The sequence below is a fragment of the Aptenodytes patagonicus genome, chromosome 15 (genome assembly GCF_965638725.1).
Source record: "Aptenodytes patagonicus chromosome 15, bAptPat1.pri.cur, whole genome shotgun sequence".
In the NCBI taxonomy this organism is placed as follows: Eukaryota; Metazoa; Chordata; class Aves; order Sphenisciformes; family Spheniscidae; genus Aptenodytes; species Aptenodytes patagonicus.
In genome coordinates, this window is record NC_134963.1 from 592,532 (window position 1) to 614,915 (window position 22,384).

Sequence of the window (22,384 nt, forward strand, 5' to 3'; positions counted from 1 at the left end):
ACCACCGTGGAGAAGCTTCCAATTCACAAACGACAGTAGCACAGGACACGTGTCCTCATGTTATCACCTGGGACAAGTAGTCATCAAAAATCCCTTATCCATTTCTTATTTTAATTAGCAGTATCACCTGATAGAAGCATGAAACGAAAACAGAGGTAGATGCAAATCTACAGACTGTTGGGACTTCTTCAACATCAACACAGAAACTCCCATCTGCTGTTCAGCTGAGTGACAAACTGACAAAACATTTATAGCACTGGGCATACAAACAATGTGGCACTGCAAGAAATGGTTGTGATTTAGCTTTAGAACAGAGAAACAAAAAATACAGGTAACTGCTGTCCTAAAATTGCACTGCTATGTGAACTGTTATAAATATACAGCAAAAATAGAGGTATGGAAAAACTCTATAATTATACAAACAATGCTCATTCAATATGATTTTATGGGGGAGAGTGTTGATAATTGTACTTAAGCAGATAACAAAATATAAATGCTAATGAGTTCCACTGTATATTATAAGAGATGTCTTCTCTAGATAAACATGTCAGAACACCTCCTAGTCATACAGACACTTTGGCATCTACTCTAGATCACCTGTCTAATCCAAAGTACACAAATCTCCCCGACCTTCCCTTGCTGAACGAGAACAGATATTTTGCAACAACGCAAAGGTGTGCAACTCAGCCTTCTTGCTCATTTTCAGCCTTCCATTCTCTATCTCTGATTCTTCTCTTCCTTCCTTACCTTTTCTTCCTCTCCCCTCTATTTATAAACTCTTTATATCAATTTTGATCTTCCCTGAGAACCAGCTGTGAAGCATTTGTCAACTTCAAATCCAAGTGTATTTCCTTTACCCAAAGACCTCACCTGATCTTAATGCAGTAATACACTATGGACCCCAAGTTGTTGTGATGTCGTCACATATATATCATAAAGAAATTAATTGTATAATTTTTTCCACTTTCTGTTCTACAGTTTTTCTGTATTTTTGTACTTTTGTACATTTCCATATGTGTTGGAGAGACTTTCAGTGACTTCAGAAATAATAGATTCCTTTTTTTTTTTTGGGGGGGGGGGGGGGGGTTCATCTTCAATCCTGTACATGACAGAAACAAGAATAATTTCACTGGTTTTTGCCTGCTTTGCTAACCTGAGGAGCCTGTCTTTACCACCCATTGTCTCCACGCAGTAGACAGATTTTCTTCCATGGCCATCCAGTGCTGTGTCCACTCTGTGTGTTTTCAGGTTCCAGACATGGACAAACCCATTCTCAGACCTGGCAGTAAGAACAGATGCTTTTAATGTGACCACTGCAGACAAGTTGATAAGACAGCCTGATGCTTTTCCTTTTTTTTTTCAAAACTAAAGCTGTATGTAGAAAGATAACACACCCATCATGCATTTTGTTGTTTTCTCCAGATACAATTTATCTAAATAATACACTTTGTTTTAAAAGGATATATCCATATCACACTCAACTCAGCCAGAGATCCTGGTTTACTTACCCAGAGAAAAGAATGGGGACATCAGGTTCTTGGCTGCCACAGGAAAAATGCAGAGTGTGGACGGCAGCACTGGCGCCTCTGAGAACAAACTGTGGATCCAGAGGTGGCAGAGCCATCGAGCAATGAACTGGGGGAGTGAGAAGAAGACACAGATACCACAGAGGGTAAGGCAGCCTAAAGTGAAATTACAACTTTAAATACATTCTGATCAGGACATTTGCTTTTCCTAGTCACTTTCCTCTTTGAATTCGCATTATTGGATGTTATTTCTATTTGCCATACAGTTCAGTGTAAAGTATTTCCTTTTAACATCGACTGATCAAGCAGCTGTCAAATCTGCTTTTTGCCGCATTCCCTCTTAAGCAAGGTAAGTGCTGAGCTGGCCATGTGTATGCACCTCTTGCACACTTGTAAATAGAAAATTGTTCAGCTGTTCTCCCTGCTGCAGAAAGGAAGAGCTACAAAATGCAAGAAACTGGATACCCATAATTTCAGTGGGCAAGCAATTTATCATTCCACTTAGCCCCTTGGCAAGTCTTTCCCCTTCCTCCCCATAAAAATACTGTTTCTATGCTTTCCACTCACAACCACTTACAGAAAAGCACTGCAGTATAAACTGAAAAGAATTTCAGATGAGATTAGAGTTACGATCACTTTTACACAAGAATCCCATTACTCCCAAGTGCTTGCATTTTTGGTTCCAAGCATGGTTACTTGAAAAAAGAAATGCAGCATTTCACACTAACTTAGTGACTACTGTGTTAAACATTTTATTCTAAGGGGTTTGTATTCCCCAAAGGATCAATAAAGAGAGACGGATGCTTTCAGCTTTATGTCATTGGTTCACAGGCGGTCCGAGTCAGCAAAGAACAGGACAAGTACGCGGGGAAGCATGCTGCCCTAACACGGGAATGGTGAAGGGCAATTCGTTATGAACTCACAGGGGTCGTTTCTGTGATCTGATTAGGCACACTCTTACTGGTCCGGCACCTTCACCAAGTAATTCCATTCACATTAACACCTTTGCGGGCAGTTGTGCACAAGCACCAAAGGACAAGGATGACTTTTCTGTGTTCTGACTTGCTGCAAATGACCCTCCAGACCTGTGCTGGGACAAGGTAACCAGCAGCTTCTTTGACTGTAAGTACAATTTGCAATTCATTGGAAAATGCATTATAACATGCATTACAAGAAATGTTTTCACCATAAAAAGTTTTTACCGCTTTATCTGTGACATTACTAGCCACGCTTGTATTTCTGCTTCTTCCTTTTTGACCTGACCTCATACAGAAAAGGACAGCTTTTGCCACTACAGATGTCAACTCTCATCACTCTTTCCCATTCATGCATATATTAGACCGGATTAAACAAGAAGTTTTCTAAATTCAGTAAGGGAAGATCAGCGGGTGTTTTTCTGCCTGCTGGTTCACAGCAGTGGAATTGCAGAGAATCAGAACAGAGCACTACAGCTACAAGTTACATGGTAAATTAGAACAGCTCAACTTTTAATTGTCATCTCACCTCAGTATCAGCTTTTGAATTGTGTTTAATGGATGCACTTGCTATTCACCTCATCTGCAGGTCTACCTTGAGTGTTTATAGATCAGTAATCACCAAGGTATCCATAGGTCCTAATTAAACACAATTATCTTTTAGGACTAGTGATGAAACAGGATTCTTCAGCATAATGTGCAGTTCTCCCTCAATAGCACTGTGTAATTAGGTATGAAAATAATGAGCTCAGTGGATAACCTCCATGTTTTAGTGCCCTGACTCATCTGTTTTATGATGTTGTCTGATGATCTAGACTCCGGACAGGCTGGAGTAAATTTTCAGATGATTACATGATGTACAGGTTCGCCCCCATGGTGAGATCCAGCTCCCAAGTGCCCGTCTGTAACATGCTTCACCTGTGTTACAAACCTGTTAGACTAAGGATTTTTGTCACCAAAGGTCACCTCCTTGGGACACTACAGCTGTATGCCGTTGCCCTCAGAATGACACTTCGTAGAACCACGTAAATAAAATAGTAGCTAGGCGGCTTGTCAGAGGAGCGGGGTCCCTCTTCACGGTGGAAGGATCCTGGGTTACTGCACTGAGCAAGGAAGACAAAATAGAACTGAGTCAACCCAGAGGCTATCTGGGATTACAAGGCAGGTTTTTAATAGCATTTTTCTAATTACTGACACAGAAGTTTTTGCTGACAGACAGCAAGTGTGTGCGTGGCTGTGGGAAGGTTTTACCTGGCATGAAACAGACGCTACTAATGCATGTCTTTACAAGGACAATATTTAGGAAAAATCCTCAGACTGGCTACAGGAAAAAAACCAACTGAAAACATACTTGCAAGCTGTAAGCAAATGAAGTGACTTTTTGCTCCTTGGCGCCTGGTTCTTTGCTTGCTTTTTTGCTAATCATCAGATATGTGAATCTGGAAATTGGGCTTAATATTAAACCTATGTCATTTTTTACGGGGCATATTGGATGCAGGGGGAACATAGTGACAAAGGATGAGGAAAAGGCTGAGGTACTTGATGCCTCCTTTGCCTCAGTCTTTAATAGTAAGACCAGTTGTCCTCCGGATACCCAGCCCCCTGAGCTGGAAGACAGGGACGGGGAGCAGAATGAAGCCCCAATTGGCAATTATGGATTCCCATAATCCAAGGGGAAATGGTTAGTGACCTGCTACACCACTTAGACACACACAAGTCTATGGGGCCGGATGGGATCCACCCAAGGGTACTGAGGGAGCTGGCGGGAGTGCTCACCAAGCCACCTTCAATCATTTATCAGCACTCCTGGCTAACCGGGGAGGTCCCAGTTGACTGGAGGTTAGCAAATGTGATGCCCATCTACAAGAAGGGCTGGAAGGAGGATCCGGGGAACTACAGGCCTGTCAGCCTGACCTCGGTGCCGGGGAAGGTTATGGAGCAGATCATCCTGAGTGCCATCACGCGGCACGTACAGGACAACCAGGTGATCAGGCCCAGTCAGCATGGGTTTATGAAAGGCAGGTCCTGCTTGACTAACGTGATCTCCTTCTATGACAAGGTGACCTGCTTAGTGGATGAGGGAAAGGCTGTGGATGTGGTCTACCTGGACTTTAGTAAAGCCTTTGACACCGTTTCCTACAGCATTGTCCTGGAGAAACTGGCTGCTCATGGCTTGGACGGGTGTACTCTTCACTGGGTCAAAAACTGGCTGGACGGCTGGGCCCAGAGAGTTGTGGTGAATGGAGTTAAATCCAGTTGGCGGCCAGTCACGAGCGGTGTTCCCCAGGGCTCAGTACTGGGGCCAGTTCTGTTTAATATCTTTATCAATCATCTAGATGAGGGGATCGAGTGCACCCTCAGTAAGTTTGCAGACAACACCAAGTTGGGCGGGAGCGTTGATCTGCTCGAGGGTAGGAAGGCTCTGCAGAGGGACCTGGACAGGCTGGACCGATGGGCCGAGGCCAACTGTATGAGGTTCAACAAGGCCAAGTGCCGGGTCCTGCACTTCGGCCACAACAACCCCATGCAGCGCTACAGGCTTGGGGAAGAGTGGCTGGAAAGCTGCCTGTCAGAAAAGGACCTGGGGGTGCTGGTTGACAGCCGGCTGAACATGAGCCGGCAGTGTGCCCAGGCGGCCAAGAAGGCCAATGGCATCCTGGCCTGTATCAGAAATAGTGTGGCCAGCAGGAGTAGGGAAGTGATCGTGCCCCTGTACTCGGCACTGGTGAGGCCGCACCTCGAATACTGTGTTCAGTTTTGGGCCCCTCACTACAAGAAGGACGTTGAGGTGCTGGAGCGTGTCCAAAGAAGGGCAACGAAGCTGGTGAAGGGTCTGGAGAACAAGTCTTATGAGGAGCGGCTGAGGGAACTGGGGTTGTTTAGCCTGGAGAAGAGGAGGCTGAGGGGAGACCTCATCGCTCTCTACGACTGCCTGAAAGGAGGTTGTAGCAAGGTGGGTGTCGGTCTCTTCTCCCAAGTAACTAGTGATAGGACGAGAGGAAATGGCCTCAAGTTGTGACAGGAGAGGTTTAGGTTGGATATTAGGAAAAATTTCTTCACTGAAAGGGTTGTCAAGCATTGGAAGAGGCTGCCCAGGGAAGTGGTGGAGTCACCATCGCTGGAGGTATTTAAAAGACCTGTAGATGTGGTGCTCAGGGACATGGTTTAGTGGTGGACTTGGCAGTGCTAGGTTAACGGTTGGACTCGATGATCTTAAAGGTCTTTTCCAACCTAAACGATTCTATGATTCTATGATATGAGATGACTCCTTATTACTTCCTATCAAGACTCAGCAGATGAATGGCAGTGTGACAGTATTAAGCGTCTCATTTTTCTTCCAGCAAGTGCTGAACTATGCAATTGCATCTGTGCTGTCTTCTTCACCCATGAGCCTGGACAAGTCACTTAAGACCAAAATTTAATTAAAAGTTCTTAGGCACCTAAATCAACAGAAAATCCCATGATGCCGCAAATGGAAATTTGGTGCACTGGTGCCTTAAAAACTCCAAGAAAGCATCCATCTGTTCCTATTGACACATAAGCATCCTCAAAAAAATGACATTTAGCCTATCTTCAACTCACCAGGTAGCTCAATATCTCTACTTTACTTACAGGGATAATGAAATACATTGTGGTATACTAATAGATAATGGTTATACCATGCTTTGCTAAGCAGTGTTGTGGTTTAACCCAGCAGGCAGCTAATCACCACACCACCGTTTGCTCATTCCCCCCCCCGCAGTGGGATGGGGGAGAGAATCAGGAAAAAAAAAAGTAAAATTCGTGGGTTGAGATAAAGACAGTTTAGTAGGACAGAAAAGGAAATAATAATAATAATAACAACAACAACAACAACAACAACAACAACAACAACAACAATAATAATAATAAAAGATAAAAGAAATTACAAAGCAAGTGACGCACAACGCAATTGCTCACCACTTGCAGATCGACGCCCAGTCAGTCCCTGAGCAGCGGTCGCCCCCCCCCGCCAACATCCCCCAGCATGATGTCATATGGTATGGAATATCCCTTTGGCCAGTTTGGGTCAGCTGTCCTGGCTGTCGTGTCCGTCCTCCCCGCCCCCCCCAGCTTCTCGCTGGCAGGGCACGAGAAACTGAAAAGTCCTCTACTAGTGCAAGCACTGCTCAGCAACAACTAAAACATCGGTGTGTTATCAACATTATTCTCATCCTAAATCCAAAACACAGCACTGTACCAGCTGCTAGGAAGAAAATTAACTCTACCCCAGCTGAAACCAGGACAGCAGACAGCTACAAACATGCTAAATATCATGACTGTGCGATGGTTAAAGCCCCTGGGTAGATTTTTCAAAAGTGCCTAAGTGATTTAGAAGCCTAAGACTCATTTTCAAATGAATTTTCAATCCTAAATCTCTAGGACTTTTTAAAGTTTCACCCCAGGTGTCTGAAAATGAGTTCTCTAATTAGCACAACATTTATTTTCTTGTTAACTCCATCTAGCCTCAGGGAGACCAATCTGTTCTTGTTAACTGGGGATATCTGCAGCAAATTTAATTAAATGAATTTGCTTAGTATTTAGGCTGGTCTGAGAGCAAAATCTGGCTCAAGGGCTTGAACAAGCAAAGTGCAACCTACAGCAGAAAGTTCATTCAAAAGCATCTCAGGGCTAGACTGTATGTTTGTCCCTGAGATATCCTCATGCTAGGACTCCTGCTTCCTGTGAAAAGACGTTAAAGGAATCATTTTGCTTATGGCATGATTTGTTTGCAAGAGGGTATCACCAGTAAGAGAAGCAACACCTCATCATCACGCTCTTGTTTTTTGAAAGATGTTCCATGTTTTATTTCTTCCAGCCTTCCCTGTGCTGGTAACAGCATCCTCCTTCAGGGGCTGAGCTACACTCCAATATGATACAGACAACTAAAAGTATTTTTTACAAGGTGCACTGCAAACCCTTGGGCTCCTGCATAGATTATATTTGCTACATGAGTGAGGAGTGGAAACCCCAGCTGTTCAAATTAGTGTTTCAATTAGCAAATGGCTATGCGCACCACACATTAGGTACTAAAAAGGGTTTTGTCTAAAAAAATGCTTCTACTAAATGCCAAACCAATTGAATTTCCTTCAAAATTACGTTATTTTAAAGAACAATTCACTATTAATATCCCTCACAAAACTTACTTTGTTTAGGTTGCAATTAGAATAATCTTCAAACCATTTGAATTTCTATGCAGTGGTATTCCAGTATCATCACTTCAGCATTTGATATAAAAAAGTTAAGCTTTTATTTAATGAGAGTAATTTAAAATATGTAAATGTCAAAAGGATTACCTTAGAAAAATCTCTCAGAGAATTAAAAACATTAACAGATTCCCACAGGAAAAATTCCAGCAGAATTCAGCAACTCTCCTGTTCCCACTCCTGTCACTTGTATTTCTATCACACGTTGAAGCAAAAACAAATTGCTATTAAAATATCATCCAAACACCCTCCTCCCCCTACAAACTCCACAGTTCAGTTTGAGATACCAATGGCTCAAGCAATGACAAGAAAAAATCCTCTTCTTTTTTTCTTTAGGCTTGTTTAGAGTAGTAAAAACTCAGCGGTAGAAGAACTTTTTCAGGTATAGGAGAAATAAATCTCTCTAGGCATGTCTGGCAAACTGATTTGGGACTGAAACCAGCAGGTGTGCAGACATAATTACTACTGCAAAATATTCAACACATCCAGGTGTGCTCACAGATATATGAAATCCTCTTATTTTTTTAAAATTCCTAGTCTACCAGGTGCCACCCTCCCAAAGGAAAAATCAGAGCAAAGAATGAGTTGGGAAAGATGTGAATAAATTGTTCTTCCCCCTTTCCAGGCTGTTTCTTTTTCATTCATACAAAAGCCCTTTTTTAGCCTGCACTTCTGTGCCTATCTGCACTCGCTCAAAAGTTTTGTGACACTCTGCCACGTTGTATAGCATAGCTCTAGTGCATGAGTGTGTTTTTGAAGTGGGTCACTAGCTGTAACTGTGGAGGAAGTCAGTGGAAATAAGACTCCCTCAAATTAATAGTGCAATGCAAACAATTTTCTTTCTTCCATTACATTTACGATCTCCAGTGTTAAAATACAGCAGGCAGCCCTCGCCGTATGAGCTTTCCAAACACAATATTCCCATGTTTCCAGCCTGTAACCCACTGCAGACAACTGGGTTTCACAGTGGTGAAACTATAAACTATCCTCTGCCCAACAAACACCCTTACAACACGCCTGCCTGTGAATACCGCGGCCCTTCCTCACGCAGCCAACTATCGCCTTGCTGGTGTGCGAGTTACGTGAGTAGCAAAGATAGATCAGGAAGGTCCCAACAGCACCTGCTCACTTCACTGAATTACACCAGAACAGAGCGGGACTTGGAAACATCTTGGACATCCCTGGTTGATGCAAAGTGCTGCCAGGTTATATGGCACTTCTAGGAAGCGGAGAACAAGAGTTTAGGGCTCTAAGAATCCATTTAATGAGTAGCATTTCCATACATAATTGAAAGAGATGCCAGACAAATCTGCACAAGTTGAATGAGTTAAAGTTCACCTCATCTAACTGCAAAAGTGAATTTTTATACGTTATTGACTACAAAAGGCCTGAAAGTGGGTATATGGTTTGGTAAACAAGTAATTCTTCAGATGTGTTGTGACAAATGAAAAGCCCAGCCTTTCATTTTGCATGTACAAATAAAAAAATGACCGAACACACTGAAACAGGGAAGTCAGCAATAGAAAGGGATGTTGCGAGACAGTCATCTGAAGAAATCTCTTTGCACCTGAGGTGAAAAGTAACCGACTGTACAAAGAAATACCTTTTTGTGTCCTGTAACAAGCTAACACATACAAAACACTTAGGGAAGAATGAAACAGCCACTTCGGTTAAAATCCAAAATTAAAAGGCAGGCAGGCTGCTTTTCACATTCTTACCCCACTCCTCCGAAACACATGATATGTCCATTGTGTGCAATGGCAGAAACATGCACTAGTAAAAGTAAAATCAGTAGAAGCTTGTATAGCAACTGTCTGCACAGATCAAGAGATGTGGGAGTGCTACACAAGTACTTGCAAAGGTCAGAGCCCCAGAATATATGAAAATTCACTCATCAGTCAACTAACACCGCAGCTTTCGGTTTAAAGCTCTCTTTGCTATCTTTGGTGCTAAATTAAGATATAAACTGTGTTATACTTCTAGGATTTCTGTAAAGCTAATTTAAAAAATAATTTATTTCAAGTAGAAATTAGAAATCAGTAGAAAACTTTAAATCAAGAAATTGATTTCAAGCAGAAATTAGAATTAGTAGAAATTTCTGATTTAACCAGTAAAATGTACTAATAAAGCACTCTTAATTTTCAGGAGTAAGGATAACCAAATGATTTCTCTTAAATTGGTTACTCTTCATATTACTACCTACCTATGACTACCAAAGTAGAGATTAAGCACAGTGATATATATTTATATTTCGCATGCGACTTCAAAACCTAAAAAAATAATTAAAAAAAAAAGAAAAAAAATCACAACGGTGGACTGGAAGCATTCATTAGTGTGCTTGTGCTTGCACTGGAAAATACAGTATCTAGATACTGTAGATAGATTTCTAGATAGAATTCTCTTGCTTGCAAAACTTGCTCGTCAGAGACACATCAATGTCAAAGAGAATGCAATGATTTATATGACCTAGCTATACAATCCTTTATTAACTGATATCATAAACCTGTTGCCACACAGCCAACATTACAACTGACAAGAGTCCTTCCTTTTATAGGTTGGGAACACTAAACGCTGTCAGAGCTTTCATTCTAAATAGTCACCAAATAATTTCTAATGACTAACAATGACTGCCTGCTCAGAAAAACACTTCAAAAGTCTCATTTTGAGAAGTGCTGAGAACCTCCATTTCCCATTGACTTCAAGGGAACTTAGGAGTTCATCCTCTCTCAGGAGCTCCCCAAAATTACCTCCTCTCCTGACATTTACACAATGGATGATGGAAGTTTCCACATTTTAATTGTAATAGTCAATGGACAGATAGCAAACAAAATTGCTTATCAGCGATTGGTGATATGCCAAGAAATCTTATGGGAGCAGAAAAGAAAATGACTAATAACCATCACGCAATGCAACACATTTTTAATGATTTCCACTCAGATAATGGCTTCTCGCAGTGTTAGCACCTTTTTTGTCTCTAAGCATCCCCTAACTGAATGAGGCTAAACCAAAATATATTACAATTTTAGGTAATGAAGTTTGCAAGAAAAATATATATAAATGTCAAGTGTGTAACCTTCAGGAATACTGAAACCCGGGCTTGTGTCTTCAGGTTCACTTTCAAATACTTCCATCTGCAATTTTTAAAAAAGTCACTGTACAATAATTATTTTCTGTATGAAAACATAGATTCAGCATGGGAACAAAACTAAGAATGACTGTAATTATTTGAAAGACACCGAGTTAGCATATGGATCTCATTGCCACTTATACATTTTGGTCACTGAAACAAAAAGCTATTAATCAATATGTAAAAGCCATAAATTAACATAAACATTAATCATCCTAATACTCCCACTGTGTCGGACTGATAATTTTTTTTCAGTCTTTCATTCTGACATATTCGCCTTCAGCTATCAGCTGGTTGACCTTTTTTAACACAGTTAAACATTTTGGGCATTGCAAGTCTTACTGAAGTAAACATTTTGGAGACAGCCGACTATCATGAATACACTTATGCCAAAAATACGGGGTCTGAAAACATGAGAGCCCCTGCCTCACATATCATTGCACTAGCTTTTAATAAGGGAGTCTAAAATACAGCATGAAATAGAGCTGAAACAGATGAAATTCTAGTGTTTCATAAACAGGTTCATTTTGCAGATGAGGGAAAAGACACCCATCTGTTTTACTTTCTGAAACCATTAATTGCTTGGTAAAGTGCAATGATGTAACTACAGCCAGCCTTGTTTGGAGAAGTAAAACAGGCATAAAAGCCCATAGTAGTTCAGCTCTGCAACACACTCTTCATAAAATTAATTAAAAAAAAAAGACAACAAATGCCTAATCACTTTGAAAAATTGAAGAACATGAAAATGCACAATACAAATGAAAAGAAGTATTTATACAACTGTCTCTAAACCATACCATCAGACCTAAAATGAATTTAAGTTTGTACACTTGATAAATTATTGTAATCTAGCAGAAAATTGATAAGCCAAGGACCATCAAAAGATTGTTTTGAGTAGCCTCTAGTTCAGCCATGCATAGCAATCTGTCAGCCACAGGGCTCTGTCTGCCCATCCTCCTTAATTAGGGGTGCTGCATAGTGCAGCATCAGCTACAAATCTTTTGGTTCCAAGAGCTAATAATGTCCTCAGATAGCATGGGCTTAATTAAACATCTTCCAGACATTTTAGCAGACATTTCTTGCAATAATCTTGTTTAGTAACAAACTATTAAAAAGAACTGACAGAGAAGAAATATATCAAGTTGTTACAGCAACTGAAGTTATTTGGGCCAGAATTATATGTCTGCAATTAAGGATTCTGTAACTCTGAGCAATTAAAATATCACTTTATTTGAAAACTAATTAATTCTAAACACATATTTTTCCCATGACAAACTTTTATGATTATTTAATTTATTCCATTCTAATTACACTTTAATTAATCTACTCTTGTATAATATTATACTGTTATTCTGGCATTTGACCAATGAAGACAATAAATTGATTGCAGTTCCGTTGCGCAAGAGCAGAAACTGTCATGCCAGTTTCAACACCACGTTTATTTATTTGTCTGTTCTATTACTTTTCTTTTCCTCCCATAAGGCACAGGAACATGAAACACAGCACAAATCGGATGACATTTTATCTTCTACACTTTTTTCTTCAAAGTGTGAAATAGAACTTAAGAGTTTTTAATATTAAGGAAATGTATATGTAACATGATATTACATAATAAAAATACAACCTATAGGAAATTAACTTATACTTCTAAAATACATCTCACAATGACTTATCAATTGATTCCTGATGTACAGGACCACGTCCAGAGCTGCTAGAAATGGATTTGTTTCCATTGACATTGGGCTCTGCTCAGGATCTGGCCTGATACAGTCAACAATAAGGGAGAAAGAGACCAAAACCCATTTTCATACTTATCTTAAAATTACATTCATTTTAGTATCTCAGTAAGTTTTACAAGACACTGAATTTTAATTTTGCATTGTTACCTTAGATTCAACTAAAACCAAAGTATACACATTCTTTTCTTACTCTATAAATATTATATTTGTATTAAACTCCAATGAAAGAAATAGATACAAATATTTTATTATACACAGAATTAGTCGTGTTGTATTTTATTTTGCTTTGGCCATGCGTGAAGTAAAAATGACTGTCGTTTACAGTCAGAAGTCCTCAAGTTTCTTTGAATATGAATGTCCCTGAAATTCACATTTGGTTGGAGAAGATACTGAGTAGTGACTTTTATGAAGACACAACGAAGCAATCTACTTTTCATGTACTTTTAAACCTTCTGCTCGCGTTCATGGCTGTATGCTTTCTTCTGCTTATGAAATAACCCCCTATTGTATACGCCTTACCAAGAGTGAGACGCCTTGCAGAGGTAGGCAATTAAATTGCACTGCAAGTTGAGTTCTGACAGTGCTTTCCAAAATATTTCCTTTTACTTTAATCACACAGTTTACATTTCATAGAATTAAAAAAAAAATGTACAAAATACGTTCACAAAATACATGTACGTTAAAAGAGGGAAAAAAGTTTCTGCACTTAATTGAACAGGCTAAGTACTTTACCAGCATTGCCACAGTGGGAGGTACATTTATATCAGAATATTGTACCTGTTTCCTACCCGCTCTGTTTATATTCTCAACATTCATTTCATAACAGTTAAAAAATATACTTTGAAATTGCAAATAGCAAATGGGATAAATTGACGTAAACACAGAAGGAATATTAAATAACCAAGGTAATTCCTATCTGTGTCCAGCTCATGCTTCAAATTCCAGACTTCCGATCTGATCTGCACCCATCCAAACTGCTAGATGATATTGGTGAGACTGCTCAAATGAGGAAGGGTTTGCAGGATTCATTCATTACAGCAGTATTTCACAAAGCATTCTCTCTTTAGAAGGTTTCTGCTTCTGTGTAAACTACAGCATGCCTCTGAGACCAGCATTATTGTGGGTCATTCTTTGTAGATGGAGAAACTGAGGCAGGGACAGTACGTGACCTCCCAAGGTGGCACAGTCACTAGAACTGGGGTTAGGACTCCACTCACTGACTCCTGGCAGTCCCTTCCCACGGCCAGTGAGATTCAAACACCACATAGTATTTGAAGAAACAAAGCAATGTGGACATTACTTTAATCTGCATCAATTCATTAGGCTAAAACTTTAAATCCTTATTCAGGTGAACTCTCAAGGTCAGAAGCAACTGCGTTTCAGTAGTGACCATACCATTCGGTACATACGTTTTACTTTCTCCAAGAACCCCTTCAGTATTTAAAAAAAGGAAAGACTTAGTGTTATGTATACCACTTTTAAATATATGAGTCAAAGTTACAGATTATAAAGTATTTTTATGCTATGAAATATTCCCCAAAATTCAAACTTAATTACTAATAGTATGTGTCATTTGTCTATTAGGATTCCCATCCAATACAGCATAAGTATTTGGATAAGCCAAGTTATTGGAGAGCAAACTGGTCCAAGAAATCTATTAAGGATCACTATAATTCCAGTGCAAACAGGAATGACATTTACAAGGCAAATATTACCTGAATATCAAATTTAAAAAAAAAAAATGTTTATTTTAACAGTTTAGGCTAAGCTTACACTTTAGATACAAACCTACAATTGTTCTTTCATGCCAGTTTGATCACATAAGTCTATATCCATTTTGCATAAGCCGATAGGATGCATTAGTTAAATATGCTCATCTCCAAGGCTCTGAGATAAGAGTAATCATATGTTAAACAGTTAAATTGTTAAAATGTGAGCAATACTAATAAAAAGCTGGTCCCGCATTTAACAGCAGTTGAATACTGATGATGGTTAATTCCCAGTTTCTAGTACTGACTGTTTCCTATGTCTGCATGTTCTGATCAGTTAGTTTCTCTACGTTTTAAGGAGTAATAATAACTACTATTTAGCAAATGGAGAGAAATAAAACCAAAGTTACAGAACAGAGTTACATAGTTTACACATGTAACTTCAAGCTTCACTCCTCTAATCCACGATAAACTACTCCTGACCAAAAATGTAGTGAAAAATGCAAAACTTTTCACCGCCTTAATTTGCAACTTTGAACAATTCTGCAGTACCTGAACTTGAACTCCCAGCCTTTGAATGTGTGCTGAACAGCCCCCTATTGTACCACACTTTTATGCTGGCAGGAACTGAAGTGTCAGTCTTTCATCAGATAATCAGATTATGTCATGTTCTGACCAAATTCATTAGGAAAACTTTTACCAACCCTATTATCTCAAACCAGAAAATCTAGATCAAAGTATAACCGATTTTACAGCACAATAAAACTGTTATAAATATTTAAACACTAATTAAAAGGCCTCTTTTGTTAAAAGTAAATAAATAATTGAAAGCTACCTCTTCTTATAAATGCTATTCAATGCAACCATATTTATCTCATGCTTCTCAGAAAAACAGGACCTATATATGGTGGAGAGTGGGAAGAAATGCACTTAAAAGCAGGCATTTGAGAAGACGGAGGGTTGCTAGACTTTTAAATCATTTGCCTAAAGTAAGTCACACGGAGTGCTCATTCTAGTGACAAAGCATTAACTCCTGAATGTCTTTGCTCACTCCATTCATATTGGACAATCGTACCTACTTACTTCATGCAGATGTACTGGATGGACACTACATCCAAAAGGAGAGAAGAAATACTTTTTAAGGAAGTCCTACATCAATGAGTAATTTCTCAGTAAATGCAATTATAGTGTAATTTGTTTTCTTCCTAAAATATGCATGATCTTGTCTCCTAAAAAGGTAAATAACTGTAATTAAGTTTGGCAGACATATTTTCTGCTTTTTGAGCAGATATGACATCTGCATAAAACAAACAGTGAACGCGAGAGTACTAAATATTTTCCCGTGTCTCCATTTCAGGTAGATAGCAAGCATGGCATAAGAGGGAATCAAAGAATTCATATTAATATAATTAACAGCAAGGAACTGAGTTTAGACTAATCCATGAGCAGGAGCAGTGACAACAAATAACAACAGGACAGTCATCAATATTGATTTCACGTATTTTTCAGTACTACAATCAGATTCTCCATCTGTAACTCAAACTTTAAAAGTATGATAATTTACGGAAAGGAGATTAATTTAGCCATTTTGAGTCAAAGACGTATTTCATAGTTTCATCCCAAATCCTGTATATTGTTAGGATCCCTTTCCCCTTTGAAGACTTAGTGAATGATTGAAGCTTCTACTTTCTGAGAAACAGATAACGCAAGGCTAGTAATCTGACTCTAAGCCACTGGATAAAGGCAGTTTGTTTCCTCTTAGCCCATCTGTCAACACCTCTTCAGTAATTAGTCCTAATTATTACAAAGGGCTAGCCTCCCATTCGCATTATTAAATCAGAAATAGTATCATAGCCAGGTATCTTTCAACGCCTACCAGACCGGCGACCTTCGATTTCATTGAATCTTCTATCAGTATCCGCCTTTGGAAGAGCCTCGGCAGTAATTTTAGCATCAGCTTCAAAGATGCAGATCCCACAGTGGAATTCCAGGGATGCATTCATATACACACCCACATCATGTGACAGGAGAGCAAGCAACACAATTGACCTTTGCATTGTTCTCTAAACTCCCGTGATATAAAACACACATCTCTATTTTATACAATAGAACTGTTTTTTTGCCTGTGTGCTTAGAAGTGCTCCTTTGAACTAAATGCTGATAGGAAAAATAGTGAAACTGTGTCTATGAAGATGAGGGTCAAATTTTTGTTAAGAAAACAATACACCTGAAACTTTTTTTCAGATCAAGATAAATTTGCAAGAAGTAAATAGTAACTAAAAATATGCATAAATGTATTTACAAGTGAAGAAGATTTAAAAGGTTTCTTTTGTTTATTTTTGCTCTATAGCTGAAATACTTCCCCAGAAAACTGGAAAACAAAAAGGACGATGACATCGAAACTCTCACGGAACCAAAGCTCAATTAGCTGAGGCTTTAGTCCGACAGTTTTAAGCTCTTCATTTGTGTTAACATTTATTTAACTGAAACAAGAGAAAAAAAGATACTCTTAAGAACCAAACACTCCATTTCGTTTGATTAAAAGCCAAACATGTTTCCCAATAGCACATCTGAGACCACTAGTGAGGATTTGTTTACACTGGATTTCTCACCAACAGCAGAACACTACCAGTTTCCTCAGACACAATGAACCAACCTGAGCTTCACTGGTACAGTTTATGGCTTGTGTAAGTATCTACTAAAAGCTTGTGCCCAGAGCAGAGGAGCTACACAAATATTCAAAAGTCTCCATGTGAACAAAGCCCATGTACTCGAATTAAAACAGAGAATGTTTTTGTTGATACGCTTAATGTTTCAAAAAATAAAGCAGACAAAAGACAATTTTTTTACAAAAAAAAATTTTAAAGAACTTTTCTGTGTCCTATATTAAAGTGAATTAGAGATATTTTTTTTCCTCTTTGCAGGTCTCCTCTAAATGCTACAGATGTTGATAACAAACAATATCTAAACAGATTTTTTTTTTAAAAGATATAAATAATAAAAGAGCTAGCTACTATATAAGAAGCAGTAGCCTAAATATTCAGGGCTTGACTGAGCAATCAGGAGTTGGGCAGGCACTGAACAGGGTGCATGGGGAGGATGCCCCAACCTGCAGGGATGCCACTGCAGCTCTGTGGTGCCACTAGAGCCCAGTGCCTGGAACAGGGACTACGTCCCAAGTTCTGGGCCCCTGATCCGTGGATGTGGTCGGCTCGAAGTCCCTCTTCTGTCTCATTCTCTCAACTTGGCCTACTTGGAACTAGCGCAAAGACATCTCAGTAGCACACAGTATTGGAGCATGAAGGAACTACTCTGATTCAGCTTCCTGCATACTTGCCCTGCATACCTTCCTGCTAGAGTACTCATGGCACCACACAGCTTCACTGCACCTGGATGGCTTTTCACTTCAGAGATAACTAAAACTCACTGCCAAGAAAAATAAACACACAAACTTAAAATTAATTTTCCAAGTTGTATATTTTCCAAATGAATGCCATGTTAGTAACATGCACAGCAACAGGCAGGCATTTGACTATCAATGGATCAGACTTCAAAATACATTAATATTTCAGGTATCAACAATACAGTGTTAACACACTTGCTGCCAATTTTTTCTTGATTATCCTTACGAGAATTCAGTGTACTAACAATGAGAACTTTTCAAAGGAAAACATCGTACGGTTCTAGTACCGCAGAAAAAAATGCCCTGCAGGGTCAGACAACTGGTCCATCTAGCCTAGTATCCTGTTTCCAACAGTGGCATGCTATTTAGAGATGCTATTTAGGGAAAAGACAGAAGCCTGACTGCTTTTGCAGTCCATTACCCCCCATACTCCTCCATGCGCAATTGCTGTATTACAGATGTTACAGGCCACGTAATTTCACTGTCCATTTGTAGTCCTGCTGTCTATGAAATTGTCTAATCCCTTTTGAACCTGCTGATACCATTGCCTTCACTACCTCCTGTGGCAAAAAATTCACTGTCTGAAGTTTCAGAAAATGAAGGAGTATTTTCTTTTATTTGTTTTAAACCTGATCTCCTACTAGCTTCACTGAGTCCCCTCTAGTTCTTGCATTGCAGGATTTGGAGGGCAACAGTTTCACATTCAGCTTTTTCATCACTTTCATGATTTTGTAAATCTCAATGATAAATATCTGTCTTTCTCTAAACTAAAGAGTACCAGCCTGTTCAATCTCTCCTCATATGACAATTGTTCCATTTCTCCTGATAGTTTCAGTTGCCATTTTCTGCACCATCTCTAACTCCACTAAATCCATCTGGAAAAGCAGAGAACTGAACACAGTATTTCAGATATGAGCCCAATGAGGTTTTCCTTAGTAGCAAAATTGCATCCTTGACGAGATAAATCTTCACTGACCTCAAAAATCACGTCACTTTCAAGAGAGAAGTTACTTCTTTCTGCAACAGATATAATTCCAGCTAATACACCTGGCAAAGGAAGTTCTCTTTGCTCTCAATAGTTTAGGATTTCTGCTGCAAGGCAAGCCAACAGAGAAAAGGCTAAGTGTAAGTGTACTGTCCAAGGATCTACATCCGGAAGAAACAGCATAATATTTTATTAGCACTTCCTGAAACACCTAGACTTCCTGGAATTACTAGTTAAAATCCCAGAGGAACTGATAATGTTCTCCGTCCATCCAAGCCTAGCAGACTGCTTCCCTACGCCACTGTGTATCTTTTGGGGAAGAATTTTAAAGGTCCTATCCGCTCTACATCAATGCTTGAGAGCTTTGGTCCATTTTTATAGCAATAAGCCCTGTAGCTTCTCTTGCTGACTTGGGCCAAAATCCCTCTAATACATCATGCTAGCAGCTGTTTCTCTCCACTCCCAGCTACGTGCATTTAAGTGGCATATTTTACAGTAAACCAGATCCTTCCCTATTTTAAGGCTACTTTGTACTACATGGAAATGCTGGAGTGGCAACGGGTTGCCTTTTTCTCTTGATTTTTATTTCACGTCATTAACTTTCATGGAAGTAAAAGTGTTCGGGTCAAAAAGAGGCAACAAGTATAAAAGCATATGTGCACAATGTAATCTCAAAAGAAAAAAGAAATCAGACCCCAGCAGGAGGAACAAAAGGAAATATATCTTTGTTCCAGCTGCATGAGCCACCCAAGCACTGAGGAGACAGCGCTGAAATCTCCCCAAGGCTGCGCACAACATCGCTGCAATGTAACCACAGCCCTGCCTTGGCCTCGCTTCTGCCACCACATGCCCAAGTCTAGCAGCAAGAACCTACCGGGACACAGGAGCCACATCTCCCTCTGGTCACCCAGAAATGCCTCTGTCTCAAAATGGCAACGAGATGGATGGATCCCATGGCCTTTATCTGGCAGTTTTGCCCAAGTGCAGAGAGGAAGATGAGGCCCCGTGTTCCCAGTGCAGTCCTTGCAGGAGGAAATGAGATCTGGATTTCATGACATTGCTAGCAAACTACCTCTGCAAAGCAGAATATTCATTTTTAGACGCTACACATTAGAATGTTTTATGTAAATGTACTTCTGCAGTTTCCTCAGTTCCCACGAAGGTCCAAAATACTTACATACATCAATAATTACACAAAGGTAGCACCACTGAACTAACACTGATTTTACAGAGACTACTCACATAGTGAAGATGTTCACACGCATCTGTAACAGCCATGGAACATTAACTTAGCAACCGGCTTTAGCTCTCTCAAACACAAAAGTCTTCATAATAATGTGTTTTGTATAAAAACAGATTACAGTTTAACCTGCAAGGTCTTTGGTATGTTCCTTTTTCAAGTGTGCAAGTACTAATTTCAGCGAAGAAGTCTGTGCCAAAGTATGTTATACCTGCTATGGCAATAAATTCTTCATGGATGAGGTTTTATACATAAATTACCTTCATTTGCAGGCTCTGAATGATCTTCTGAATTTTATGGGATAATATGAATTATGAGCACCCATGTATTTCTTATAGGTATAATGTGAGACGGATTTTTTCCTACTATATGCAAAAGATTATGCAAGTGAGTTGTACTCTACACCTCTCTCCCCTCACCCGTGTTGAACAAATGCCGTAACACAGACCAGTCAATTGCTTATGAGAAGTGTACAGCCTGCTATAAAGATATGTATGTATGAATTAGGTCTAACTAGGATTAAATAGGAATCACATCGTTAAACAAAAGCATTAAAAATATCTGATAGGTTTTTTCTAAACCTTATAAACTTAGATTTCTTAATCTGTTATTTCTTGGTTTAGTTATTGGTACATTTATGGTTTGGCAAAATAACTCCTTTTAAATAAGTTGTACATTTAAAGTGCACAATTTATATTTAATTGAAGCTACCACTGTAATCTTTTCAAAACTTGGCTGGATTTCAGTGCCTGGGCTTTAGGTATTTTGCTGGTTCTGCTGGATTTTTAAAACCCTAGAGATCTGGGAATGGAATGAGTCTGTTCACTGCTATTATTAGTCTCTAGTAAATACTGTTGGTGACCCACTGGAACTTAAATCCTAGCCATTCTTCATGTATCTGTTGAACACTGGGTGCTTTGGGCTCAGTTCATACACAACACTTGCCTCGGAAGCAAAGTTCCAGGTTTCCACAGGAGCTCTAATTTCAGGAATCACTAGGAATGTGAACTGGTAAACAGTACCCGGACCCCAATTCTGCAAACCGCTCTGTCCCCACTATCTGAATCAGCTTAGTAGTTTCAAAGGCTTTACAAGAACAGGTCCAGGATCAGCCATTTTTCTGCAAGGACACACTCTTGGTCCGCTGTATCGAACAGCAACAATGCTTCAAAATGCACTTACAGCCACTGAAACCAAGAGGCGAAACACAGCAAAAATGGTACAGACGGTATGGGAATGCTTGCCCTGCTCCCATGACAGCGGGGGAAGGATCAGGCATGAAGGCTCATCAACAAGATCAGACAAAAGAGAAAACACTGAATCATATTAAAGTAATTACCAGAAAATAAGACTTCTGTAAAATATTTGCAATCAGCTAGTTCAAGCCTTCAGGCTCAGTCTTGTATTGGGCTGCATGTAGCGGCACCACCCCAGGAGGCGCTCCAGGAAGAACGGGTGACTCAGAGTCACAGTTCCTCCCTGGCTCCCTTCCTCTCGCATGGGAGAACAAATAATTCCCCCCCCCGAATGCAATGTACTCCCACGTTACTCCCAACTGGCTTGATAGTACAAAAAGCCATGGCCCTGCTCCCCCTCTGCTTGCCCTACTTATATGACAGTGAGGGAAGGATCAGGCACGAAGACCCCATTGTCTCTCCACCCCATTGTCTCTCCTTTCCCATCTCCCCACACCCAAAACTGCTGTCTAAAGCGGCCATATGGGACACATTTACTTCCCGCTCCTGCCTCGAGGTGCTACTAGGGACAGGAATAATCTAGCATGGAGATAGTATGAGCATGAAAGAGAAGAGAATCCTAGTTAGGAAGAACATACGCTGTCACTAGATAATGATAACCACATTTAATGGGCACAAGCATGAAGGCACGAATTTCAAAGATTTTCCCCTTATTTTAAAAAATAGGGGTTTATTATAAAAATGCCCAATTACATCGTCAGGCACTAAATATTTATGGTATAAAATCACTATAATTAAATGCTAAGTGTCAATTTCAATTATTTAGCAGTGGAGCAATAAAATAAGCAAGTGCCTTTAAAATGTTATTTTCACAGGGTAATCACAGAATACAAAAGGAGCTAAAAAATGACCTGTCAGGACCTTAGACATCCCATGGCGAGACATGAGATTTAAGGTGCAAGGATTCTCAGGCCCAGTGTCGTAATTAAGCTCTGCGTCCCTCAGATCAACTTTTTTGCTGCAAGCTTACAGTGGAGCTAGTATATGGAAAAAGAGAAGAGTGAATTCCTGCCCTGACTGGGTTAGAGTTACCATGTCACCTTAAAGCTAGTCACTTGGGAAAAACAAAGGCTTATATAGAAACTAAAAAAATTAAAGATCTGAAGCAGTGAGGTAGTTCAGTCCACAGTGGCCATGTCTGCACATGCCTCTCCACTGAAGGACCAGGGCTGTGTTCATTAGCGTTGGAAAACCTTGCAA

General features: G+C 39.8%; 1 protein-coding gene across 3 annotated transcripts in view; it reads right to left on the minus strand.

Annotated features, from left to right (window-relative positions):
• The window catches only part of GNB1L (G protein subunit beta 1 like), a 46,646-nt gene that overhangs the window by 16,057 nt on the left and 8,205 nt on the right, over positions 1–22,384 (minus strand). For 2 of the 3 annotated variants that reach the window (XM_076353038.1, XM_076353036.1), the window contains exons 2-4: positions 3,432–3,603; positions 1,509–1,635; positions 1,154–1,279 (exon numbers count right to left, since the gene is read on the minus strand). In XM_076353038.1, the coding sequence (XP_076209153.1) occupies positions 1,154–1,279; positions 1,509–1,624 (242 nt within the window). In that variant the 5' untranslated portion in view covers positions 1,625–1,635; positions 3,432–3,603. The remainder of the gene's footprint in view (positions 1–1,153; positions 1,280–1,508; positions 1,636–3,431; positions 3,604–22,384) is intronic. The other variant, XM_076353039.1, reaches the window with a different exon arrangement.